At 54.9% G+C, this 27,194-nt stretch overlaps 2 protein-coding genes across 2 annotated transcripts; one reads left to right on the plus strand and one right to left on the minus strand.

The window, feature by feature from the left end:
• Window positions 1-2,070: 2,070 nt before the first annotated feature.
• LOC133056352 (cytochrome b-c1 complex subunit 9) lies at window positions 2,071-4,051 on the minus strand. Its single transcript, XM_061141574.1, has 2 exons — window positions 3,853-4,051; window positions 2,071-2,332 (listed from the first exon to the last, which is right to left on the minus strand). Exons 1-2 carry the CDS (start codon window positions 4,000-4,002, stop codon window positions 2,288-2,290), a joined length of 195 nt encoding a protein of 64 aa, XP_060997557.1. The 5' UTR covers window positions 4,003-4,051; the 3' UTR covers window positions 2,071-2,287.
• A 281-nt stretch (window positions 4,052-4,332) lies between these two features.
• On the plus strand, window positions 4,333-26,793 carry ZMAT5 (zinc finger matrin-type 5). Its single transcript, XM_061141573.1, has 6 exons — window positions 4,333-4,437; window positions 16,339-16,493; window positions 19,562-19,624; window positions 21,499-21,579; window positions 22,764-22,875; window positions 26,400-26,793. The coding sequence occupies exons 2-6, from the start codon at window positions 16,367-16,369 to the stop codon at window positions 26,527-26,529; spliced, it is 513 nt and encodes a 170-aa protein (XP_060997556.1). The 5' UTR covers window positions 4,333-4,437; window positions 16,339-16,366; the 3' UTR covers window positions 26,530-26,793.
• The last annotated feature ends 401 nt before the right edge of the window (window positions 26,794-27,194 follow it).

The raw sequence follows: 27,194 nt of genomic DNA on the forward strand, positions 1-27,194 counted from the left end.
GGCTGTGCCAGGTCTCAATTGAGGCATGCAAGATCTTTTAGTTGGGGCATGTGAACTCTTAGTTGCAGCATGTGGGATCTAGTTCCCTGACCAGAGATCAAAACTGGGCCCCCTACGTTCGTAGCGCAGTCTTAAGTCACTGGACTGCCAGGGAAATCCCACAACCTCACCTTCATTTAACTGATTACATCTACAAAGAGGGTCACGTTGAGGTTCTGGGTGGATAATATTCACTCCCATAAAATAGGTAAAATGGGGTTATTTTAATATTTGTCTCCCAGTTGAAAAGAGACACACAACCTCAACAGTTCAGAAATGCTGATGACAAATCTTAATGTAGGATGGCTTAGAGATAATCTTACTGCTTGGGCTAAATATGCCTCACCTGGGACAGGTAATCAATTAAGCTCATTCTAACCCTGCTGTCCTGAGCTTGTCATCAGGTGCTCAAGGATATTGTAGAATAACTTTTCAAGTGGAGATTCCTTAAAAAACTGGAAACAGAACTGCCATATGACCCAGCAATCCCACTCCTGGGCATACACACCGAGGAAACCAGAACTCAGAGACACGTGTACCCCAATGTTCATCACAGCACTGTTTATAATAGCCAGGACATGGAAGCAACCTAGATGCCCATCAGCAGACGAATGTATAAGAAAGCTATGGTACATAGACACAATGGAATATTACTCAGCCATTAAAAAGAATACATTTGAATCAGTTCTAATGAGATGGATAAAATTGGAGCCCATTATACAGAGTGAAGTAAGCCAGAAAGATAAAGACCAATACAGTATACTAATGCATATATATGGAATTTAGAAAGACGGTAACAATAACCCTATATGCAAAACAGAAAAAGAGACACAGATGTATAGAACAGACTTTTGGACTCTATGGGAAAAGGCGAGGGTGGGATGATCTGAGAGAATAGCATCAAAACATGTATATTATCAAGTGTAAAACAGATCACCAGCCCAGGTTGGATGCATGAGACAAGTGCTCAGGGCTGATGCACTGGGATGACCCAGAGGGATGGGATGGGGAGAGGGAGGTGGGAGGGGGATTCAGGATGGGGGAACACATGTAAATCCATGGCTGATTCATGTCAATGTATGGCAAAAACCACTACAATATTGTAAAGTAATTAGCCTCCAACTAATACAAATAAATGAAAAAAAAAATGAGAGAGGATTAGATCAATAATTCCTCCCCCCAAAAAAAAGTTCCATTTTATTGTTTTTCGCCAGCACGCTATCCTCAAATTGTTGGGTAAAGTGTAGTGTAATGTACATGGCAAATCTTCAACCCCCAGAATTATTCTTTACTTCATGGTGAAATCATTCTTAAAAAGAATAGCCTCTACTCTGGCTCAGGTCTTGATCTGGCCCCCAGAGCTGTACGACCTGTCAGGTCATGATTTCTGCAGGCCTGGACTTCACCTTCAGGAGGATATGCCTCAGGTAGGCAGTTGTTCCTAGGGTCTCTCCAACCCCTGCATGAGTTTCCCAACTGACTCTTCCCCCATCAGATGCTAGTGGTTGTTCTCGCTCTGGCCCCATCACGCCAGGCTCCAGGTGAAAGACGGTGGGCAAGTGAGTCACTCGTCTTCCCAGGCCAGTCGCCAAACAGAACCAAGCCCTCTACTGCTCAGCACATCTCCGTGTTCTCCGTGGCTGCTCCCAGCCATGCTGTCCCTTACAGCCATGAGAAGATGAGCTGTGGCCCAGAGAGGTATGCCAGCTTCCCCAAAGATCCTCAGCAAATTAAAGGCAGAATGGAGAATAAATATTTGTTCCCCAGCTGCATCCACAGCGCTTCCCCATGGCCAAGCCAGTTAGCTGTCCTCTGCATGATTCAAGAATGGAGCTATCAGTTTAAAGGCCAAAGTTGAAGGTTCACACCTCCAGCTCTAGCTCATGGTGTGAAAACTAGAATTCTTTGGAAGTTAATGGGGGAGCCAGAATAAGGGAATCTGCCCTTCAGATGTCTGCAGAGAACTTTGAAGTGGTGTCAAATAACCGGTTAAGTGAAGAGCAGGTAGTTAAGAAGATGCTGAAGCAGGTCTCAAGGACAATTTACATTTATTTGCTGATGACTGACTAAACATACTTCAAACACAGCAGAAGTTAAAGAGTCTGTCAGGTGACGCCATCTCCTGTTGACAGCTAAAGGTGGTCCGTGCAGAGTGACCCGAGCATGTCTTCAAGCTGAGGCCCTGGCTCTGGGCAGACAGCTGGTGCTGGACCTGGTCCTTCTGGCCTGGACGGGGGCCTCCTGGGAGCTACTCCTTGTTCTCATACTTGTGCTTGATGTGCTTCCACAGCTTCTGCATTTTAAAGACAAGAGCCACAAACTGAGTTTAGCGTCTGACATTGTACAACGCCTCCCACAGCCCTGGACTCTAAAACAAGCCTGAGAGAAACACATACCACAACCAGACAGCTTGCAGCGGGCAGTCCGGAAGCAGTACTAGGCCTGACACACATTCCCAGCATTTACACAATACTCTCAGTGAGTGTGTCAGGAAGCGGGATGCATGATCTCACTCGACAGGTAACTGAGGTAGAGAGACCAAGGGACCTGGGCGCCCAGAGCACACAATTATTAAGGAACAGAGGCTGGAAAATGTCTCATTTCTTCAACTCCCAGGTATTACTCAAGAGGTCCTAAGAGCCTGGCCCCCAAATACTTCACATTGAGCCCTATTTTAACCTCATCAGACTTATGATCCCTGGGTCAGGAACTAGCTGTATTCTCATTCTTAAAAGCACCAAGAATGGGTGGATTACGACAATCTTCTGAGATGCCTTCCCCACATACTGAAATGGCCAGGGGAACAGCTTGCAAATGAACAGGAGCAGCACTTTTAAGGAGGGAAAGCTACCCTGGCCACAGGCTGTACATCAGGAGACAGAGCCCGCCTAGGCAGTAGGGCCAGACAGTTTCAAATTATTAACAGAGTGGTGGAACACAGCTTACTTGTCCAGGACGTTCCCTAGTATGAGCCATAAATTAAATACTTTAATTTAACGATATAAAGTATGCAGAGCACTCAGCACAGTGCCTGGCACACAGTGATTTTAAAAGGTGTTGTTATTCTCTATCTTATGCTTCCACTTTCTCCCTGGGATTGTAAAAAATGTTAGTTTTTGAGTGGTACCTCCTACCACCTACTGCGACACCTTGCCAGCATCTCATGGAATCCTCACAATAATTCCCTGAGATAGCTACTATCATTTCTATTTCACAGATAAAAGTGAAGCTCAGAGAGGTTAACTCACACAAGTTATTAGGTGGTAAGGCCCGGTATTCCCACCCAGGGTTCTCTGCTTTTATACCCTCCCGATCCCCCTCACCCCCTCACCACTATTAATACCACCGCTGCCAGCACAGAAAGGCGTTGGAACTGAAAAGTGCTGTCTAAAAAGGCCAGCCCCAATGTCTAAGATGTCCTATTCACGGCCCTCGCCCGCTCAAATGTGCCCTTGAAACCCTCAGACGAAACAGGGGGTCCCGGGTCCAGCCCTGACTTGTCATTGGCCTCCTGGTGGTGTGGCCCCAATAAATCCTTTGCTCTCAGGAGGGTTTAGTTTTCGCTTCTGCCAATGGAAAAGTGGGTGTGTGGGGTGGGAGGTAGCGATAACAGCCCCTGCACAGTGGGAGCTATTGATCCCGTTGAACATTTTAGGATTCATACCGGGGGGTAACGGACAGACGGCAGTCTACAGATAGAAAACATCCAGGGTTCCTCCGCTACTCGTAAAAGTAGACTGAGTCCCGCCCCACCTACACTCCCACTGTCTCCCCTCAGAAGGGCCCAAGGTCAGGGACGGTCCAGGCCCTCACCCCCTGGTTGATGTTTTCGTAGATCGCGTCTGCGCCTTGATCGAAGGCGCGCTCGAAGAACAGGGCGCCCACGGCGATGGTGAGGGCGAAGGTAGAGGTCCGGCGGAACAGCACCGAGTACAACCTCGCAGTCAACGTCGGGGCCGCCATGTTTGTCCGCTGCAGAACGAGCGCCGGCGCCGCGACGACCTTTCCCTCCAAAGGGCCTCCACGTGTAATGCTTTATGGGATTTGTAGTTCTTCTGAATCTCGGCGCGCGTCGTTTTGAAGAATGGAGGTAAACTGATGGCTTGCGCAGGATTAAGGTCTCCTAAAATCTAGATCATGGAATCCCAAACAGCTTGGTTAGACGTGTTACTGAATTCTACTTCCTAAGCATTAAAAAGAAAAAAAAGATTTAATATTTTCACTACAACACCCAGAAGCCCTCACGCTTCCTCCTCTTCCGTTCTGTTTCCGCTTTGATTCGCAAAGGTTTCTGGGAAGGGCGGAACGCTCCCCAACGGGAGGACTACGAATCCCAGCAAGCAGTGCAGTGAGGGCGCCGGAGGAGGAGCTCGGAGCCGTCGGGCCCCGTCGAAGCAGGTATGTTCTGTGAAGGGGACATCGAGTGAGAGTTTCTCCTCACCACCCCCGCGGGAGGACTTGGGCTCTTCCAACTAGGTCGGCGAACCCCGCGGCGGGCCGCGCTATTTAACACGACGTGGACTGGATACGTAGGCGAGGCCCGGATGACCGATCTCAAGCTTGTCCCCACTCCTGTCGCCTGTCAGCCCCAAGTCCAGGTCTAGAGTTGGAACCTATGGCAACAAGTCGGGTCCAGGGGGCTGAGTCTCTCTGCCCGACCCCCGGGGAAAAGGCGATTCTGCCCCTGCTTCCTGTATTCCTCATCCCTGGGTTTCGCAAGCTGACAACCTGGCTTGGAAGACGGGAGACCTAGATCCACTCTTTGCTTCTGGGGAATGGAAATAGCAAGAACTTCGGAGAACGAGGGCGGTCCAGTAAATGTTTTGTAAGAGGCCCTGGGCCCTGCACTGGGGATTCAGCGGTGAACAAGTCCCTGCCCTCTTGTGAAGCGCTCGTTCTAGAGTGCGTGGGGAGGGGCAGTAATAACAAGTAATACTAAGAAGAGCAGAAGACTGGTTGATTGGGCAGGGAGTGGTGGTAATATTTTAGCCAGGGTGCCCAGGACAACACTTAACCCTAGACCTGAGTGAATGAATAGTCGCCTTTCAAACAGGAAAAGATTGGCGCAAAGGTCTTGAGACTGCTCTGTCCTGGGGTGTTCCAGGGGAAAAAGTAGAATGGACTGTGAAGTAACTCAGATCAGCTCATATATAGCCTAATAACCCATGATAAGGAGTCTTATTTTTTCCTTATTGTACTAGGAAGCCACTGATGGGTTTTAGGCTGGGGTGTGACATGATCTGATTGTGACAAGCTGGGGTGTGACATGATCTGATGACTTTCAAGGTCATCATTTCTGGCTGCTCTCCAGAGGTCAGACTGAAGAGGGGAAGTTGCCGTGGTGGGAGTGGAGGCTGGATGGTAATTTAGATTAGGTTATGGATTAGAGTAGTGATCAGATTTGGGATGTATTAAGGGGATGGGTCAAACAGAACAAGCTGACAGATGCATGTAGGGGGTTCAGTTCAGTTCAGTCGCTCAGCTGTGTCAGACCCTTTGCGACCCCATGGACTGCAGCATGCCAGGCCTCCCTGGCCATCACCAACTCCTGAACTTTACTCAAACTTGTGTCCACTGAGTCAGTGATGCCATCCAATCATCTCATCCTCTGTCATCCCCTTCTCCTCGTGCCCTCAATCTTTCCCAGCATCAGGGTCTTTTCACATGAGTCAGCTCTTCGCATCAGGTGGCCAAAGTATTGGGAGTTTCAGCTTCAACATCAGTCATTCCAATTCAGGACTGATTTCCTTTAGGATGGACTGGTTGGATCTCCTCGCAGTCCAAGGGACTCTCAAAAGTCTTCTCCAGCACCACAGTTCAAAAGCATCAATTCTTCAATGCTCAGCTTTCTTATAGTTCAACTCTCACATCCATACATGACCACTGGAAAAACCATAGTCTTGATTAGATGGACCTATGTTGACAAAGTAATGTCTCTTCTTTTTAATATGCTGTCTAGGTTGGTCATAGCTTTCCTTCCAAGGAGTAAGCGTCTTTTAATTTCATGGCTGCAGTCACCATCTGCAGTGATTTTGGAGCCCCCAAAAATAAAGTCTGACACTGTTTTCCCATCTATTTGCCATGAAGTGATGGGACCAGATGCCATGATCTTAGTTTTCTGAATGTTGAGCTTTAAGCCAACTTTTTCACTCTCCTCTTTCACTTCATCAAGAGGCTCTTTAGTTCTTCTTCACTTTCTGCCATAAGGGTGGTGTCATCTGCATATCTGAGGTTATTGATATTTCTCCCGGCAATCTTGATTCCAGCTTGTATTTCATCCAGCCCAGTGTTTCTCATGATGTACTCTGCATATAAGTTAAATAAGCAGGGTGACAATATACAGCCTTGACGTACTCCTTTTCCTATTTGGAAACAATCTGTTGTTCCATGTCCAGTTCTAACTGTTGCTTCCTGACCTGCATACAGATTTCTCAAGAGGCAGGTCAGATGGTCTGGTATTCCCATCTCTTGAAGAATTTTCCACAGTTTGTTGTGATCCACACAGTCAAAGGCTTTGGCGTAGTCAATAAAGCAGAAATAGATGTTTTCCTGCAACTCTCTTGCTTTTTCGATGATCCAGCGGATATTGGCAATTTGATCTCTGGTTCCTCTGCCTTTTCTAAAACCAGCTTGAACATCTGGAAGTTCACAGTTCATGTATTGTTGAAGCCTGACTTGGAGAATTTTGAGCATTACTAGCGTGTGAGCTGAGTGCAATTATGCAGTAGTTTGAGCATTCTTTGGCACTGCCTTTCTTAGGGATGGGAATGAAAACTGACCTTTTCCAGTCCTGTGGCCACTGCTGAGTTTTCCAAATTTGCTGGCATATTGAGTGCAGCACTTTCACAGCATCATCTTGTAGGATTTGAAATAGCTCAGCCGGAATTCCATCACCTCCACTAGCTTTGTTCATAGTGGTGCTTCCTAAGGCCCACTTGATTTCACATTCCAGGATGTCTGGCTCTAGGTGAGTGATGTAGGGGGTACCGGAAAGAGAAATCAAGGATGACATCAAAGTTTTGACCTCAGCAACTTAAAATCAATGGAATGATTTTAGCTTCTGTTTGGCCATGTTAAGCTTGAACTGCTCCTCAGACGTCAAATGGAGGTGGTTATTGTTCAGTCGTTAAATGGTGTCTAACTCTTTGTGACTTCATAGACTGCAGCACGCCAGGCTCCCCTGTCCTCCACTATCTCCCAGAGTTTGCTCATATGCATGTTCTTTGATAGGGCGTTGCTGTCTAACCATCTCATCCTCTGCCGCCCTCTTCGCCTTTTGCCTTCTTTCCCAGCATCAGGTCTTTTCCAATGAGACAGCTTTTTGAATCAAGTAGCCAAAGTATTGGAGCTTTAGCTTTATCACCAGTCCTTCCAAGGAACATTTAAGGTTGATGTCCTTTCCTTGACTGGTTTGATTTCCTTGCAGTCCAAGGGACTCCCAGGAGTCTTCTCCAGCACCACAATTCAAAAGCATCAGTTCTTTGGTGCTCAGCCTTCTTTATGGTCCAACTCTCATATCCATACATGACTACTGGAGAAACCATAGCTTTGACCATATGGACTTTTGTTGGCAACGTGATGTCTCTGTTTTTTAATACACTGTTAAGGTTTGTCATAGCTTTTCTTCCAAGGAGCAGGCATCTTTTGATTTCTTGGCTGCAGTCACCATCCACAGTGATATTGGAGCCCAAGAAAATAAAAATCTGCCACTGCTTCTGTCCAGAGGGTAAGGGGGATTTGAATCTAGAGTTCAGAGGAGAGGCCTGAGCCAGAGATAAAAGTTGTTTGTGTAGGTGTGGTATTGAAAAGCAGGGACCAGATTGGAAACCTGGATCTACCTCTGACTTGTAAAAGCAACTGTAATGCCTTATGAGGGGATGGGGAGGAAAAATGTGAAATGCTCTATATCCATGACCAATTATTTTCTATTTGCAAAGCATCTTGGTAGCCCGTTGGGACAGGAGACTGTGAAGCTTCTGGGAAAGAACATTTGTATCTTGCTGACAGCTAGTCTGGTTAATGGGAAGTTAAGAGGAGGGAGGAATTATTTTTAGGGGAGATGGGTAGGGAAGACCACAGGAAGTTAAGCTGTGGCTTGTTTTATTTATTTATTGCCTTTTTAGTTAATTCTCATTTTGGAGCAACACTTTAAAAAAAAAAATCTAATTTTCTTTAAGCTATCCCTTTCAGTTTAGAAATTATTATTCTATGTTTAAACCTAAAAAAATAAGAAAAATAACCTTAACTTTCCCTTTGATTAATATTTGAACTCAAGTTGAGCAAACAAAATTCCTTTAAACATTCAGCCCTATCTTCAGCCCAATTACACTCCTTTACACATTTAATTCCACTTAACATTTAATATATTTGATTTTCCTTTTAAGTACTTCAGATATATAACCTAACATAATTTCCCCAGAATACTTAAACAATTAACTAGAAAAGTCAATAAATTAAACTTGTAAATGTGATAAATTTTAAGTTCTTGTAAACAGTTTGATACTTTTAACAGACTTACTCAAGTTCTCTTATGTCACTTTTTCTCAGTCTGGGGATTCAAAAAATACTGGTTCCGTCTCTGTCATGAAATTAGAATATGGGGGGGTGGGGGGCACTCCTGGTAGCTTTTATAGCACCCCAGGTGTTATATGCAGGTGTTTAACATGCAGCCAATGTTTCCAACCTTTGCTAACTCCTCAACTTAAAATAACAAGTCTCGTATAAATTACTGACAGATAATTTATCAGTTGTGTGCTTGTCCTCGGTCACTCAGTCTTGTCAGATTCTTTGCGACCCCATGAACTGTAGGCTCTTCTGTCCATGAGATTTTTCTAGGCAAGAATACTGGAATGGGTTGCCATTTCCTCCTCCAGAGGATCTTCCTGACCCAGGGATTGAGTCTACATCTCCTGCATTGGCAGGCAGATTACCACTGCACCACCTGGGAAGCCCATTTTATCAATTATCTAACTACAAATTTCAACTTTTTATATTTTAAATTGGAATCAATTTAATCAATTCCTGAAAAGCCATGCTTTTCTCTGAATTCTCTCAACAGAATTCTTTTCAGTGAGACACTTTTAAGTACCAAGTATAGACTGATTATCGATAAACTTAGGACAAGAACATTAATACGATACCTGAGCTGCTCTTCTACCTGTATTTTCTTTTCTAAAAAATGATTGTCTCCATTAATCAAATTCCATGAAAAGTAAAAGTCGCTTAGTCATGTCAGATTCTTTGTGACCCCGTGGACCATACAGTCCATGGAATTCTCCAGGTCAGAATACTGGAGTGGGTAGCTGTTCCCTTCTCCAGGGGATCTTTCCAACTCAGGGATCGAACCCAGGTCTCCTGCATTGCAGGCGGATTCTTTACCAGCTGAGCCACAGGGAAGCCCAAGAATATTGGAGTGGGTAGCCTATCCCTTCTCCAGCGGATCTTCCCAACCCAGGAATCAAACCAGGGTCTCCTGCATTGCAGGTGGTTCTTTGCCAACTGAACTATCAGGGAATCCGAATCAAATTCCATACATGTGTCTTTAAAAAAAAAAAAAGATTTATTTTATTTGTTATTTATTTTTACTTCATTGGTGTGTGCAGGCTTTCACTCCGTATGGAGAGCGGGGGCTCCTCTTTGTTGAGGAGCCCAAGCTCTAGAGAGCAGGCCCAATAGTTGTGGCCCATGGGCCTAGTTGCTCCCATACCATGTGGAATCTTCTGGAACCTGGGATCAAACCCGTGTCCCCGTCTTGGCAGATGGATTCTTAACTGCTGGACCACTGGGAAAGTCCTCTGTTTTCAATTTGAATCTCTCCTGGAGTGTGACAGGAGACATAGCCAGTAAGAAAAGTGTTTTATCCACCCGGTCGAGTCAGGGTTTCAGCACACCGAGGGTGTTCGTAGACCAGCACGTTTCCGACTGGGACACGAATTTGGGGGCTTTGTCCACCCAGACTGACTGCCTTCATCAGAGGCTGCCAGTGGCATGCAGGGGTAGAGAAGGTTGATGAACAGTGGGACCTCAGTTCTCCAAGCTTTTATTTATTGGGGGTATATGCTAGGGGGTGCTAGACTCACTGGTTAGAATGCAAATTTTTCCAGATCTGCTGAGTCAGAATTCCTGAGGATCTGATTCAGGAGACTTCATTTTTAATAAGCTCCTCACCAGGAGCAATGGAAAAATTTGAGGAGCTGTTTTCAGAGGGTTGATCTGATGCTGCCCAGGGTGGGCTGAACTAACGAGGCTGATCCAGGGGCTCAACGGTGGCTCAGTGGTAAAGAACCCGCCTGCCAATGCAGGAGACATGGGTTCAATTCCTGGTCTGGGAAGATCCCTTGGAGAAGGGAATGGCCTCCCACTCTGGTATTCTTGTCTCTCTGGTATTCTTGTCTGGAAAATTCCATGGATAGAGGAGCCTGGGACCCTGAGTCAGACATGACTTAGCGACTAAATAGCAACAACAAACCAGATGTTATTGAAATTAAAATGTGGGAAAAAGAAAATAAAGGTCAGGGGGAGGCTGGTCTAGGTGTGAAAGGGTGAGACGTGACTTGGGCAGCAGTGGCAGAGAGTCCCATGGTATTGGGAGCCCAGGCTTGGGGCTGGAGAATGGTTTGGAATTGGGGCGTGTGGTTCAAGAGCCTCCTTCAGACGATTTTTCCCCTCTCCTGTTTGGGAGCTCTGTCCTTTCAGGAGGCCAGGATGAGTGAGCTGTGTGGTTGCTATAAGACCGCGGGGGCATCTGAGGGAGACCCTTAGCATCTGGGGCGCCCATCAGGGGAGACATTTGGGTCTCCTAGGCACTGCCGTTGGAGCTGGGTCTCGAGCAGGCAGTCTGCAGGCCTCCCGCGTGGGGCGGGTCTGATGCCACCGACTCCAGACGGTGGGCATATGCGATGCTGGAATGTTGCCGTGCTCCTAGTGGGCGCGCCATAAAGCCACCCTCTGGCCGAGGTTTGCTGTTTACCTGGGGTCTGGTGGTGCCGTAATCAGAAGAAATGACAGGTGAGCCCGAGGGCAGCATGTGGAGAGCACAAGCCTGGATCATTACAGGCTGCCTCCCAGCCCCCGCGGCCGAGCTAGTGGCTTATTTTAGCCTTGTGCCAAAGCCAGCTCTGGACCCGAGCCGCTCGTGATGAAAGGAACTAAGAATATCAATGGAGCAGCCTCAAGATGAAGCGCTGGGGAAGGGAGAGCTGGGTCCCGGGTCAGCCGGGCCCCAGGGCGAGAGATGGCCCCACCGGGCCTTGACACGTGTGGTGGCAGCTCCGTGGCAGGTGCCTGAGGATCCTCAGCACCCACCGGCCCACCCGCAGCGCTCAGGTTGATGAGAGGTCATCAGAGTCTCTCCCAGTCGTGGCTTTGAGCAAATTAGGAAGTGAGTGTTTCTGAACGTGTGTCCCCATCTGTGAAATGGACGCACTGGTGCGTGCTCAGAGGGTCTGTGAGGATCAGACAAGAGAATGCCTTGCATGACGGAGTCAAATCTGATTCTCTTTTCTTCCCTGTTGCTCCTCACTGCATCTCAGCTCATTGGTCATCCTTTCCTTGAGCCCGCTGGGTGTGGGCTAAGTGGGTCAGGGGGGCTCTGCTGGGGACAGAAGCCCTGCGGGGAGGGTGAGGGTGACATTCTTGCCTTGGGGGGGCCTCATGTCTCTCTTCTCGTCCTTATGCTTGTCCCCATATTCAAGCTTATGGAGAAGAGGGTGGGTGAGCCAGTGAGCAGGCGGGAGGCCCTGGGCAGGGATGGGCAGGTCCCTCACTCATCCCAGCAGCTGCTCTGCATTTGATCAGGTGCGGCTGCCGGACGGACAAACAGCTCTCTCTGCCCTGGTGGAGCTGTGTTCTAGCGGGGACGCAGCCTGTTTGACAGTAAGTCAGCGTGTGAGACGAGCTCTGGAAAGCAGAGCAGGTGGCAAGAGGGACAGACGTGTCTGCTGCTGAGACTTTGGCTGCAGTTTTGAATCAGGTTTGGTGGGGAGGAGTGAGCCCCCCGGATGACGATGGCAACAGCAGTCACAGCCTCCGCTCTCCGCGGTGGTAAATTCACAGCAGCGGCGGGGTCCCTGTTTTCTAGCTGAGGACAGACTCCGGGAGATGAAAAGGACTTTCCGGAGGTCACCCAGCTGATAAGTGGTAGAACTGGAATTCAAACCCAGGCCTGTGTGACCCCAGAAGGTGGTCCCACCCCAGCCTTGCCCCCTGCCCGTGGCCACGCAGAGCCACTCTGTCACCTGGCAAAGGTCCAGGGAGCCAGCAGATGCTGTTGCCACTGCAGACCTGGTCTCCGGGAGTGGGCAGGCAGTGCCGCCTGTGTTCCCGGCGAGGGAGCGGGACCGGATGGGCCTGTGTTCCCGGACGGGGCTGCCTCACATGGTGCAGAGCGTCCTCGGAGGACGGGGATGAATCACGGCTGCAGAGAGGGCCCGCTTAGTCAGCACCCCATGCTGGCATCTGGGCGCCAGGGAGACGTCCGGCCGTCCCCACCCCCGCCCCTGCCCTGCCCTCCCGCTCAGGACTGCCAAGTGCGGTGCTGCAGGTTGTGCCCTGTGCAAGGACGCCCGGCACGCCCCGCCTGCCAGGTTGTGTGTCTGTCCAGAGCGTTCTGCAGCCGCGCCCCTCCTAATGTGCGCCGGGGCACTGGAGCGGGAGGTCGGGAGCCCTGGAAGTTCACACCTGGGCGGTGCCCGGCCGAGGTCACCTTGCTGGGGGCCAGCTCCTGCCCAGGGACAGGGCCTCTGCCTCTTGGGGTCAGGCCTGTGGAGGCGGCAGGAAGTGCTGGCCCCCGTAAAGCCGCTCTGCTCCCCTGACCGCATTCCCCGGGCACCAGGGGCCGGCAGAGCTGCCGTGTGGGCGGGGGTCTTAGGCTGCCGTGGGGCTGCGAACTAGCCTTGTGCCGCCTTGTGCCGGGTGCTGCGGACAGCTCACTTCCCCTCTCCTGGCCTCACTTTCCTCATCTGTATTATGGAGCAGCTGATCACAGAGGTCACTGGGCACTGATACCCTGGCTTTATGGAGGCCAGTAATAATGATGGTGATGACGGCCAACGTTTCTTGAGGGCCTGCTGTGGGCCAGGCTCTCTGTGTTACATGTGTGTGTGTGTGTGTGTGTGTGTGTGTGTGTGTGTGTGTGTGTGTGTATGTGTGCTTTTAGAGATCTCCTGGCCTAACTACCTACCTCCTGCTTTCCATGCGGGGAGACTGAGGCTTAGAGAGGGCATGTGACAGAGCCACAGCCTGGCAGAGCTGGGATGGGATGCACGGCCCATTGACCTGTCCTGGATGGCTGAGCACTTCCCCTGCCCGATGAGGGGTGGCTTGGGTGGGCAGGGGGGAGGAGGCATGGGTGGGTGTCGCTGCTGCGGCAGCCTTCAGCTGAGACTGGCGTGTCCCCCGTGGTTTGTGCATGTGAGAGACGGGGAATGCACGAACACACGTATACACAGACACACGCAGCCCTGCCCCAGGGGCTCATCGTTTGAGTTGGTGTCACTGGGTAGGTTGGGGGGGTGTGTGTGTGAGATTTTCATTTCCTGGTGGCTTGGTGGGTGGCTTTCCCAGCAGACCTGAGCCCCAGGCATGACGAGACCTGCTATTCTTCCTGGAGGTGTGATCTGGAGCACCCCAGAGCCCCTCTCTGGGCCTCAGTTTCGTCCTTGGTAAATGGGATCATGATACATACCTTTTGGGACTTGAAGGCGCCATGTGGTCCTGGGGGTGTTGTGAGTAAACAGCAGAGGAAAGCTGTCATCGGTATGATCTGTTGGGAGGAGACTCTCTTAGCCATGGGGAGTGTGGGCTCCAGAGCCGTCCCCGCTGTGTTCTCAGCCGGGCCTGGCCGCCGTCCAGCAGCATGATCTTGGCTCAGTCATTTCACTTCTGGGAGTCTCAGAGCCCTCATCTGAAACCTCACAGGTTGTCCTGAGGATTCGATGAGATGACGCCTTCTGGAGCTTTTAGCCCAGTGCGGGCCTGTAGTACGTGCTCAGTGGAACCAGATACTACATAACGTTTATCGTGCACTTGCGCAATGCCAGACGTTGTTAGTGTCATTCACATTGCCAGTGACGTTTAGCTGCTAAGTCGCGCCCAACTCTTTTGCGACCCCATGGACATAGCCCACCAGGCTCTTTTGTCCATGGGATTCTCCAGGCAAGAATAATGGAGGGGGTAGCCATTTCCTTCTCCAGGGGATCTTTCCAACCTAGGGGTCGAGCCCATGTCTCCTGCATTAGCAGGCGGGTTCTTTACCACTGAGCCCACCATGGAAGCCCTGTATTGCTATTTCTCTTTTAGTAATAATTCATTGGATAAGCAAACTTCTGTGTGCTGCTCGCTAAGCAATTAGCCAGCCCGTCAGACCCACTGCCCCCGTATTCCTAGCTTGAACGTAGAGGCCTGGAGGGGTCTGGGGTCACGCAACTGGCTTCCCAGTGCCTTGGGGGATTTTGCTCAGCCGAGTCTGCCAAAAGCCCCTGTTCCATCACAGCCTCCCGAGGGACGCCCCTCCCCTGGCCTTTCCCCCTGTCCGTTCCTCTCCTCTGAGCTGCTTCAGGCCTCGTGAATGGCTTGGTTAAGCACTCATCTCTTGGTTAAACGTTCATCTCTTACAATTTCAATCCAATTCCTATAAGTTTATTGGCAAGACGGGGTGTATTAGAGCTGCCAAATTTAATATATCAAGTCCGTGTGTCTGGGATGCGGTTTCTCAGCGGTAATAGGAGAAGAGAGGTTTTATACGTTTTCATTTTGAGTGACTGTCTGTTCCCGATCCATTACTGCCCTTGACTTAATGGCTGCTGTCTGCCGCAGGAGCGGCCTTCTCCAGGGGGCTCGTTTGTCTCTGTGTCCCTCCCCATTATCAGGAGGGATACATCCCAAGATGTATCTATCCCCATCCGGCTGCCCTGTGGATTGGCTCTCAGCTTTATCTGTATTCTCCGGGCCCTGGGAGGCCAGGGCTTCTGCTGCTGGGCCCGGGCTGTTACCTGGTGACCTTGGGGAAGTCGCTTGCCCTCTCCTCCTCAGGGCCTCAGGCACCGGCTCTGGGAAAGGAGGGGTCAGACTCTAGGACCTTAAAAGTGTGGGACGATTCTGGGCTCAGCCCTTTGCCAATCCCACTTGGTGGCCCCGAGTGGACCCGTTTGTCCTCTCATCTTGTGACACCAGACGGGGACCCAAGGGCTGGCCATGAGTCATAGAGTTGCCACCTGCCTCTGGCTGCGGTGGTTACCACTGGTGAGGGGTCTCATGGGTCTGAAGACCCTGAACCATTCTCGTTTCCCTCCGTGACCACCACCTGAGCGTTCAGCTGCCTGCATGTCTGCCCGAGCCCTCTGGCTTCCTTAAGCCTCGAGCTGGCTGTGGAAGAGCGGACACCAGCGGGCGGGATCGTCGGGCACCAGGGGTTGCCTTCCACGTACCAGCTGTGTGACCTTGAGCGAGTCACTTCCTCTCTCTGAAACTCAGTTGTTCGCATAAGGAAAATGGAAATTCGTTCATTTTTTCAACACACATTTGGTTGCCTTCTCTGTACTGTGCACCACTTTGGGGGCTTCAGAAACACACAAAACAAAATACCCCAGCCCGCAAGCATGTATATTCCTGTAGAAGAAACAACACAATAAACATAACAAATAACGCCACTTCAAAGGTGGCAAAGTGGAGCAGGGAATGGGAAAGCCCAGCCGAGGGTTCTGCCGTTTTCAATGAAATAGTCACGGGAGATTACTGAGAAGGTAGTGTTTGAGCAAAGATGGAAGGAGCACAGCTCTGAGAGGGGGATGAGAGGTGTGGGGGGGCCCTGTGGGGGGCTGTCCAGTGGGGGGCAGGTGGCCGTTCCCCAGCCTGGCTGCAGATGAGAACCCCCAGGGAGCATTGAAACACCCTGATGCCCCCCAGCCTCCCCCACTGTGGCTCTGCTTTCGCCGGCCCGGGATAGAAGCTGGGCATCAGCACTGGTAAAAGAGGGACTTCCCTGGCGGTCCAGCGGTTAAGACTCCGCGCTTCCAGCACAGGGGGTGCAGTTTCGATCCCTGCTAGGGGAACTAAGATCCCACATGCTGTGTGGCCAGGGCCAAAAAAATAACAAAATTGAAAAAATAAAATTGAGTGAAAAAAAAATAAAGAATTGTCAATGACCGCTCTGGAATGTGGCATCTCAGGCTCTGAGTATCTGCCCGTGTGGTCCCTCCCTGGCGGTCTGGGAGCCTCTCTCCCCTGGCACAGGCCGGGCCCCGGTGCGCCCCTCTGCACTCCGTGCCCTCCACGCTCTGACCCAGCGCTCTGACCTTGCAGGCAGTGGCAGCTCCCGGCGTGGGTCACCATGGGGAAGCGTTACTTCTGCGACTACTGTGACCGGTCCTTCCAGGACAACCTCCACAACCGCAAGAAGCACCTGAATGGCCTGCAGCACCTGAAGGCCAAGAAGCTCTGGTACGACATGTTCCGAGGTGAGTGCTGCAGGCCGGGCAGCCCGGCTGGGGGAGCCCTGGTCTCTGATCGCGCTGATCATCCACGGGGAAGCGCCGTGGGCCAGTGACCGCCCTGGTCTGGGCTCTCTGAGAAGCCAAAGAGAGAGGCCCAGGCCGCTGGCCCCTGGGCCAGACGGGCCCTCGGAGGGGCAGATGGAAGGCGCAGTCCTCTCCCCGCAGTTCTGACTTGAGGCTCCGTTCTCAGACCCCTTGCTAGGCTCCAGGGAACACCGGGGACAGGGAGAGGGTCTCTCTGAGGAGCTGGTGTTCCTGCCCTCGGCTTAGGGAAAAGCCTGGGCTCCATCCTGAGCAGGTGTTCTCATAGCAGGAGAGAGAGGGCGAGGAGCAGGGCTGAAGCTGGCCACGGGGCTGGGGAGCACTTGGCACGTGCCTGACTGCCCAAGAGGCTCTGAAGACCTAAGGGTGAATAAAACAGGGCCCCTCTCCTCTGTGACCTTAGGCCCCATTACAACAGCATGCTCAGGGTGGAACCCCTGTCCTGCCCAGGCCTCTGTGCCCTGCTGACCTTTCCCTCCAAGTTCCAGCCACGCTGGCCACAGCCAGTACTGTCCTCTCAGCTGCCAGGCCTTTCCTGCTGTCCTGCCCTCCCCCAAAGTGTCCTCCGGGACGCCCTCTCCGACCCCTGGGCCAGGACAGGTCATCTGGCCGCGTGCTGGCTATTTACCTCGCTCATCGCCGCATGGATTAGTGTGAGTGTCGGAGTGGAAGGAAGGACCAGGTCTGACTTGTCCTCCGCTGAGTCCTCATCCTGGCACAGTGCCTGGCGCCGAGGACGTGCCCGGGAAATGTTTGCCGGGCGAATGTCTCAATGAACAAGCAAACAGACCCAGGGCCGCAGAGAGCTGAAGCGAGAGGGCCGGTGGGGTCAGACCGCGGGAGCCCTGAATGCCGGGCAGAGGCGGGGCCTGGGCTGGGGATTCTCAACCCGGATGCACTTCAGCATCACCGAGGAGCATTTTAACAGTTCTCAAGCCCTCCCCTCAGATGAAAGAAAACAGAAGCTGGGAAAGACAGGCAGGCTGGGACTCAGTAGACTTGAAAAGCTGCCTGGAGCTTCTGCTGTGTGGCTGGAGTTGGAGCCAGCAGCCAGATGCTGGGCAGCCTGGAGCCCTTCCCCATAGGGTTGTCTTGACAACCTTGTCAAGACTCAGACTCAGCCCCTCTTCCAGTTTCTCTGTCCTGCCTGGGAGACGGGTGGCAGGGGAGGCTCTGAGCAATGTCCAGATGCCTTCCACCAGCCCACCTCCCCAGGCGAAGCCTCTGGCACCAGCCGGGCGGGCTGAGCAGCAAGCCTAGTGCCGGCAGATGGACCCCGCCCCACGCTGCCAGCCCCACCCACGCTCCAGCAGGCAGGCAGGCCGGGCTGAGTGCTCTGATAGCTAGCTGCAGACCTCAGCCCAGCCCCGCCCCCGGCCGTCAGTTGGCCCACCTGAGGTGAGGCGCCCGTCCATCTGTCAGCCCCGCCGTGTCCAGCTCTTTGCCCCGCTGTGGACGGCAGCCCTCCAGGCTCCTCTGCCCCTGGGATTCCCAGGTGAGAACACCGGAGTGGATCGCCAGCTCCTCCTCCGGGGCTCTTCCTGAGCCAGGGATGAACCCGAGCCTTCTGTGTCTCCTGCGTCGCAGGCAGACTCTTTGCCCACCGAGCCACCAGGGAGGCTCGGCCCAGGGAGTCCGCAGCCTCGCGGGAGAAGGCGGGCTTGCGGCTCTCCGCCGGGGCGCAGGCTCGGTGCTGCCGGTTCCTCCCTGTGGGCCCTTTCCTTGCACGAACCTCAGTATTCCCATCTGCAAAATGGGCCTGCTTGCATGTAGGACGGGTTTATGAGGAGGTCATGGAGTAAAAGCTGCACTTGTTTGAGCTTCCACTGCTGGCTGCACGTTAGCGTCACTGGGGACCCTGGTGCTGAGCCTGCTCCCAGCCCCACTTTCCTGGCAAAATTCTAATGTGTGGCGTCCTCTGCCAAGTGCTCTCCATCCATTAACTTATTAAATGTTCACAGCAGGTGAGCATTTTCCTCCCATTTTACATGTGGGGAACCTGAGACATGGAGAGATTAAGCCGCTTGCCTGGGGTCCTGTGAATCTAGGCTCCGAAGCCCCTGGTCTTTTCTTTACCCCAGCAGCCTCTGGAGAAGGTGGTGGACAGACAGGGTTAAGTGCACAGCCCGGGCCTGGCCACCCCCTCCTCCAGAGCGACGTGAGGGCTCTGAGCCAGGGCGCCGTCCTCATGGGCCTCACTCACCCACGGATTTTGACCAATTGATTCCTTGTCCACCAAGGAACACACAAGGTTAACAGAATTTAAATTCTAACATGTAAGATTTAATATTCAATATGGGATTCCCTGATGGCTCGATGGTAAGGAATCCGTCTGCAATGCAGGAGACCCAGGTTTGATCCCTGGGTTGGGAAGATCCCCTGGAGAAGCATATGGCTAGAGAGTCTTAGGAAGTTGCAATGACAGTACACAGAAGTCTTCTTCCAATTGAACCTGGGTCTCCTGCATTGCGGGCAAATTCTTTACTGTCTGAGCCACAAGGGAAGCCCAGGAAACCCACTTCCCTGGTGACTTGGTCGGTAAAGAAGCCGCCTGGAGTGCAAGAGACACAGGAGATGGGGGTTCAGTCCCTGGGTCAGGAAGATCCTCTGGAGAAGGAAATGGCAACCCACTCCACTATTCTTGCCTGGAAAATCCCATGGACAGAGGAGCCTGGCAGATTACAGTCCATAGGGTCGCAAAAGAGTCAGACACAGCTTAACGACTAAACCGTCTGATACCAGGACTTAAAAAAAACTCCCCTGGTGATCCACTGTGCATGGTTGAGAGTCCCTGACCTCACACCCGTCCTGGCTTTGGGCTGGATGGGGCTGAGGTCTTCTGAGGCTCGGCTCCCTCTCCCCCGCGTTCCTGCCCGTGGTCGTCCCCTCGTACCCTCCTCGCTGGGTGAGGCGCTCTCCCCTTCCCTGGTGTCAGTGGTAGGAAGTGCCCGTCTGCAGCCAGTCTGAGCCCGGCTTCTGTCTCCTTGCAGACGCAGCTGCCATCTTGCTGGATGAGCAGAACAAGAGGCCCTGCCGGAAGTTTCTCCTGACAGGTAAGCTGCCCTGCCCCATCCGGGTCCCTCAGGGACCCATCCGGCCTGCCTGGACCTCTGCACAGCCCGCTCCCCGCACTCACCCCAGCCACCACCCCGAGCCCGCTTCGTGGTCTCAGTCCCCTGGGGCCTTCCCAGGGGGGTGTGCCTTATGACAGCCTCAGCTCTTCAGACCTCAGTGTGTGATTTTATCAGGTCACCCAGGACAAGCAAGCACTGGGTGAGCGAGAGCCTGCGAGTCAATCCAGGAGACACTGATGGGTGTAATAGACTGGCTGATTAAGTTAGCCTGGGAGCCCGACCTTCACCGCGCCCTCCCTCCCAGCAGGCACGGCTGGAGACGCTAACAGGTCCAACAATAGCAAGAAGCTTCAGAGTTCGAACAAAGGGTGCTGGGTGTTGCTTTCCCTGCTCAGTACCCAGCTAATAAAGATGCATGTAGTTCAAAGAGACAGAAACCTCAACAAGTGGAGGAACCAAAGGCAGGTGAAAACTAGGGTAGGAAGAATAGGGCAAGGGCAGGAGAACGGTTCGTCTCCTCCAGGCTTGCCCCGAGGTCCTTTGTGCTCACTAAGGGTCTGGCCCTGAGTTTCCTCGCAGCCAAAGCAAAGAAGAATACCATGGTGGTTAGCAAGCTGTAAGAAGGAGCTTGGCACCAGGGCCAGGTACTGCTGTTGGCCTCAGAAAGCGGGGTGAATGGCTACGCTCCCCTCAGGAGACGGCGCTGCCCCCAGTGTGTCCTGAACACGACGTGGTCCGCGAGGCTGTCTTAGGACACCTCTATTTTTATTGGGTTGATTTACAGTTGGTTTACAGTGACTTACAGTGTTGATTTACAGTGATGTATTAGTTTCAGGTGTACGGCAAAGTGATTCAGTTATACGTATATTTGTACCCACCGTTTGTTTGTTTTAGATTCTCTTCTCATATAGGCCGTTACAGAGTATTGAGTAGAGTTCCCCGTGCTATACAGCAGGTTCTTATTAGTTATCTGTTTTATATTCAGGAGGGTGTATGTGTCCAGTTTATCCCTCCCCCAGCCCCACAGTCTCTTGTTATTTTGAGACACTTTTTGGTCTCCACAGTTGAGATTCGGAAAGCCACCCTGGACTTTGGCATCTCCTAGACAACGCTGCCGTGAGAGCCTTTCTGGGGAGCAGTCCAGCTGTTTATGCCCCACCCCCAACCACGCGCCGTGGGCAGGGGCCCCCAGGGGGCGGGTGCAAGGCAGCAGGGCCCTCGCAGGGTCCCACCACAGCCTGATGGGGCTGGGGTAGGGGGAGGTGACGGGGGACAAGCCTGCAGAGGCTTAGTGGAGCCCAGTCACCAGAGGGGCTTCCCTGATGAGTTGGTAAAGAATCCACCTGCAATGCAGGAGACCCCGGTTTGATCCCTGGGTTGGGAAGATCCCCTGGAGAAGGGACAGGCTACCCACCCAGTATTCTTGGGCTTCCCTTGTGGCTCAGCTGGTAAAGAATCCACCTGCAATGCGGGAGACCCCGGTTTGATCCCTGGGTTGGGAAGATCCCCTGAAGAAGGGAAAGGCTACCCACTCCAGTATTCTGGCCTGGAGAATTCCATGGACTGTATAGTCTATGAGATTGCAAAAAGTCAGACACGACTGAGCGACTTTCACTCACTTACTCACTAGAGGCCACAGTGGACTTTGGTCTCCGGCCAGGGAAGGGCTGTGAGCAGGGCCTGGGCGACCAGACAGGCCGTTCTGGCAGCTCCTGTGGCCAGGCCAGAGTGCAGCTGCCTCTTCCGGGCTGGGGTGGCCACTTCTTAGTCCCTGCGCCGGCGTGGCCCCCTCAGGCTGCCCCTCAGCCCGGGGAGGCCGTTCCGGCGGCGAGTACCTCTGTCCTCCTTTGCAGGCCAGTGCGACTTTGGCTCCAACTGCAGATTCTCCCACATGTCAGAGCGAGACCTGCAGGAGCTGAGCGTCCAGGTGGAGGGTGCGTCTCCGAGGGCCCTGGGCTGGGGGCAGGGGGTGCGGGGGGGGTTGCTGCCCTGCGTCTCCCCCACCCCCTCTTTTGTGACTGCCATGTCGGGTGGCCCGTGGCTTCAGGAGCCGCCTTCCGTTCACCCTGGGCATGAGTGGGGAAGGAGCCAGAAGCTCCCGTCCGTGTCCCCGGCTGGGTTTAAAGTGAGACGCATGGCTTCCTGCCCGGGAGTCCTGAGGGTGTGCTTCAGCCCCGCCGGGGCCCTGCTAGCCTGCCCTTCATTCTTGTACACCCACCCGCCCTTCCTCAGTCAGGCCACATGTTTGGGGTCCCTCCTCGGCCTCTGGCAGCTCCCCTGTTGCCGCTCTGGGTCCAAGGGGATGAAGAGAGCACCTTCCCTGACCTCAGGGCAAGGTCAGCGTCCGCCTGGAGACCGGCCTGTCAGCCTTTGTCTGCCATTCACGTCTTACCGCTGCAATTAGAGAAAAGGGAATTCCCTCTTAGGTGGTCTTTATCCATCTTCTGCTGCCCCTCACTGAGCCCATGGAGAAACAGAGCCTTGCCTGAGCCCCCGGCGAGCGCAGGGCCTCCCTCCACGTGGCCAGTGAGCGTCTGGGGCGGCCTGGCCTTCGCCCTCATCCCCTGATGGGCCTCACTCTCCTCTGCCCAGTCAGACCCTGTGGGCAGTGCCTGCCCCAGGGGGCTGGTGGCAGTGCGGCCGCAGCCCTGGCACAGACAGAGGTCTCTCCGCGCTTTTCCAGGGCAGAAGTGAGGCCCATGGGCCAGGCCGGCGCATCCCAGCAGCCAGCTATATCTGTAGGCCCTCCCCACCGCCGTCTCTCAGAACCGATGGCCCGTGGAGCGGGGAGCACACAGGCTCTGCCCTGTTCTGCAGCCCACACTGCCTCGCCGACCCCAGGAGGGTTTGGACCCTCCTGAAGACCAGGCTCTCAACACACGTTATCCCGTGTCCGCCTCCAGAAAGCCGGGGGGCAGCCATGGTTAGGTCTCCATTGATGAGGAAGCAGGGAGGCCCGGGGGTGCTGCCTGGGGAGGCAGGTGGCTGCAGGTGGAGACGCCAGAGGCTTCACTCCTGGCCTCCCAGCCTGTGCCCCCCACCCCAGAAGGTTCCACCTGCCATGTGGGAGCGTGGGAGTGAGTATGGCCCCCACTCGCCAGTCTGTCTGTCCCCCCAGAGGAGAGGCGGGCCAGGGAATGGCCGCTGGACGTCACCGAGCTTCGTGAGGTCCACCTGGAGGACTGGCTGGAGAAGCGAGCCAAGCGGCTGAGCTCTGCCCCAAGCAGCAGGTACGGCCCTGGGGTCCCGCCTCCGCACCCTCCAGGAGCAGGACCCCAGCCAGCTCGCCCTTGCCGCCACCAACTGCCCAGGGACCAGACACGGATGCCCACATCGGACTCCCCAGGGGGGCCACATCGGGGCTCTTGGCCCCCAGGCCCTGGCCAGAGGCCGACGGGCACTCGCTTGTAGGTTCCCGTGCCTGGCCTTGTGCCCAGCCTTGGTGTCTCCCCCCTTATGGCAGTCTGCCCTGGCTGAAGGCGGGCAGGTGGCCAAGGCAGCTTGACTCCACATCACCAAGTGTCCCTTCCCAGAGGGAGGGGCTGGATCATGGTCACTGTCCCCTCTAGACCCTGCCAGAGGGCCACGGTTGCCCCGACCCTGCAGAAGGGGAAGGGAGGCTTGTGGGAGGTGTGACGTGTTGGGGGGCACACAGCTCTGAGTGGGCAGAGCCGGGATGGCACGGGGGGTGACAGACTCCTCGCCATTGGCCTTGAGGAGGGGGCTGGGATGGGGCTGACCCAGCTGCTGCCTGGGCCCAGGAGTAGACGAAGGGTGCCCTTCACCCCTCCTACAGGAGCAGCCTGGGTCAGACTCCCAGGTTCTGCCCCTCAAGGTCACGGCCAAGGCCAGAGCCAGGGCTCCTGGGGCCTTCCCCCAGGTATTGAGAGAGAAGGGAGGAAGAGGGCTACGGGATGTGCTCGGGAGCTGCCCGACATGGTGAGGTCGCCCGCGCCCAGCTGCACCGGGGCTCCAGAACCGGTGATGTCTGCGGTGGCACCTCATGGTCAGTGGCCCGGCCGGCACAGTCTATGGGGTGAGGCCTCCCCTTGAGGCTAGAACAGGAGGTGAGGGCCAAGCCTCTGGCCTTCTCCATGCCCCAGTGAGGAGAGCTCGTTAAGCTGTTTTAAAATTAATCCTGCTTTTAAATCTGTGCCCAGTTTGTCCCCCGACCTTGAAAACACACAGTACTGCCACGACTCTTATGTTGGAGCGTGACGGCCCCTCCCTCTGGTCCCGTCAGGAGTGGTTATGACCTTGGAGGTCCATCCTCCACACAACCACCCCAACCAGCTTCTAGAACACTCCCCGGCCCCAGCCCCTGCTGAAACGCTCCGGGCCTCCTCCCCCTCAGGGGAGCCTGGACTCCGCCGCCCACCTCAAAGGGCCCTGGCTAACTCTCTGCCGCCTCTGTGGCCCGTGGGGGCCACCTCCTCACCTCCCCCGTCCCGTTGGGACGCTTGGCGGCTTCTCAGATGTGGTGGGCGCTCCTGATCTCGGGGCGCCTCGTGCTACTTCCTGGGCCTGGAACTGCCCGCCCCGCCATGTCTGCCTGGCAGAGTCAGACTCATCCTTCAGGCTTTAGCTGAGACGTCTCCCCTCCCCGGCCTGCCCCGCCCTGGGCCTCCCCCTCACGGCCCAGAGCTCAGGCGGAGCTCAGGCGTCAGCAATGTGGTGCGGCCCCAGGACACGCCGGCTGAGGAGAGCATCTGGGGAGAGGGGCCTGCCCGGTGGCGGACCACGGTTAGTGCCGAGGTGTTAGTGCCGCAGGCGCCCGGTGGGGACGGGCCTGGGGGCCCCTCTACCTCTCGGGGTGTGTCTGTTCCCCCCCCACCAGGACACACAGGGCCCAAATGGCTGCCTGGCCCACCTGGGGCCACCCAGCCCCGAAGGCTCCAACCCCCAAGGCCAAGCAGAGCCCTCAAGCTGAGGCGGGCCAGCCCTCCTTGTGAAGGGGAGATGCAGGCTGGAGGGGGCCCCAGCCTGCTGCTTGTGTGTCCCCCACCCCCCACCCCAGCAGACTGACCCTGAGGGGCCTGCTGGAGCGGGCAGTGCTGGGAGCAGGGGGCCGGCCTCAGACCAGCAGGCTAATCCCCGGCCAGGCCAGGGCTCATCCTGCTTTCCATTGTTGGCGCTTCAGATTGTGACTTTATCCATCTTAATCTCCCCTCTGCACCCCTCCCCGAGCCGGGCGCTCCTGTTCAGCCCAGGCGCCTCCCTGAGACTCTCTCCTCCTAACTGGGCCCAGGGCAGAGGACAGCGACAGAGGAGAGCTGCCCCTGTCCCCGTGCCAGGCACACCAGACGCCCACATCCCCGTCCGCTCTGTGCGGGCTGGAGGGGCCTGCGGGCCTGGGGAACGTGCGTGCCCTTATCCTGGCGGGAGCCCTCGGCCGCCCGGGCGTCTGCCCCGGGTCCTGGAGGCAGGACAGGGCTCCCCGATGGGTCACACCCTTTCTGTGGAGCAGCGGGGCACCCTGGCCCCACGGGAAGCCCGGGCTTGGCGGGCAGCCGGGGCATCCCTTCCAGCAGCCGCAAGGCCCCCCGCCTCACTCCCACCCTTCTCTGCGGCTGCTGGAGTTTATGACGTCTCCCCGACACCATAAATCACGGTGGGAGCCACTCTCTGCGCTTTCCAGCAGGCAGCAGACAGCCAAGCAGGGATTCCCTGTCCTCGCGCCTCGGGAGGCCCCGAGGCCACCTGAAGCCCTCGCTCTGGGTCTGGGTCTGACGGCGGGTCAGGCCAGAGAGGGGCCCCAAGCCTCCAGACCTCCTGCAGACAGCTGGCCATGGCCGGCCCCGGGCCTGCCGCCAGCCGCCAGGACCTCGCCTGCACTGAATGCGGGGCCTGGGGGTGAGGGGGTTGAGGGGAGGGCTGGGCAGGCTGAAGCGCGAGCAGCAGCCTGCGTGGGGCTCAAGTCCAGGAGGATCAAGCAGCTGTGGAGGCAGCGGGTGGGGCAGGCTCCCTGAGGACAGGGCCGCCCCAGGCTGCACACAGCGGGGCTGCGTGCTTCACACAGGCCCTGGTCCCCAGGAGGCGGCTCTCAGGATGGTGGACCTCAAGGGGGAGGAGAGTGAATAGCGTGAGAAATGAGGCTTTATAAAAAAAAAAAAAAATTTAGACAATATTTTTTTTTCTGATTTCAAAGGCTTGCGTGCTTGTAAAACTTTTCTTGAAAAGTATAAAAGAAGTAGAAAAAAAAAATGACCCATAATTGCACCACTCAGATAGAACCACTGTTAACATTTTGCTGTGTCTTCCAGGTTTTTTTTTTTTTATGCATTTATATATGTTATATATCTTTAAACAAAAATAGTATCATGCTATATACATTATTTTATAAGCTGCTTTTTCTACCCCCCTCACGCAGTATGTCATGACACCTTCCTCATCAGTGCATATAAGTCGGCCCCTGTTCTCACACAGGTTGCATAGCATTCTCTGCTGTGAACGTGCATATGTTTATCCATTTACCCCTTCCCCACAGGTGGACTCCTTGGGTTCCTCCCATCTCTCATAGCTGTCTCTGCCCCCAACCCCCACTATTTCCTTGGGCGCATTCCTAGAGGGGAGGCTCAAAGAGCCTACGTGTTTCTGAGGCTCTGCCTTCCTGAACTGGTGATTCAGGCAGCGCCCCCCCCCCCCCCCCCACAGCTGGGGTGTTGGGGAGGGTGAGCTGGGCGGGGTGGGGTAGCGCCCCAGCCTGGGCTGTGGCGCCCCACTCTTAATTCTCCGTCTTTCCCTCTGGGTCTAGGGCTGAGCCCGTGAGAGCCACCGTGTTCCAGTACCCCGTGGGCTGGCCGCCAGTCCAGGAGCTGCCTCCGTCCCTGCGGGCACCCCCACCTGGGGGGTGGCCCCTTCAGCCCAGCGTCCACTGGGGCTGAGCCCCTCCTCCCTGCCTGGCGAGCTCGTGAGTCGGCCACAACCAAGAGAAGGGCTCCTACGGCGCACACCGAGGCCCCCTCCCGCTGCGCCCCATGGAGCGTGGGAAACTCAAGCCTGGGCCCCTCCGAGACCTGAGCGCCCCCTGCCCCCGCCAGGTGCAGCCCTGGTCCTGACTAGGTGCCAGGCCGCTCCATGCCCACCCCCTCAGGGGACATTTCAGAGGACTTCCTTCCGGATGTTTATAAAGAAAGTCTGTCACCACAGTGGCGTGGCTGCCCTTGCCCCTCGCCTGGCGCCCTCTGCTCCGCGCTCTGGCCCTGGGTCGGGAGATGGGCGAGGTGAGGTCCTCTCCAGCCTGACCGGTGCTTGCTGCCCTTCTCTCCCTGGGGGGCGGCGGAGGCTCAGTGTGGCTGGGCAGGACTGGTCCAGACCAGGCGTGGCTCCGGATCTGGGGAGGGGAGCTGAGGACCGGGTCTGCCGTCCCGGCCCCCGCATCCACCTGTGCCAAGCACGAGGTGGCACAGCTCGGGCGGGGCTCGGAGCCGGTCTCCGGCCTGGATGGTGTGGAGAAGTGGGTGAGACCCCCAGAGGGCGGGCCCTGGGCTGGGGCGAGCAGCCTGGCTGAGCGTCCCAGCACCGACATCAGGGGGGCTTCCACCCTGGA

Source organism: Dama dama, chromosome 5, assembly GCF_033118175.1.
Source record: "Dama dama isolate Ldn47 chromosome 5, ASM3311817v1, whole genome shotgun sequence".
Classification (NCBI taxonomy): Eukaryota; Metazoa; Chordata; class Mammalia; order Artiodactyla; family Cervidae; genus Dama; species Dama dama.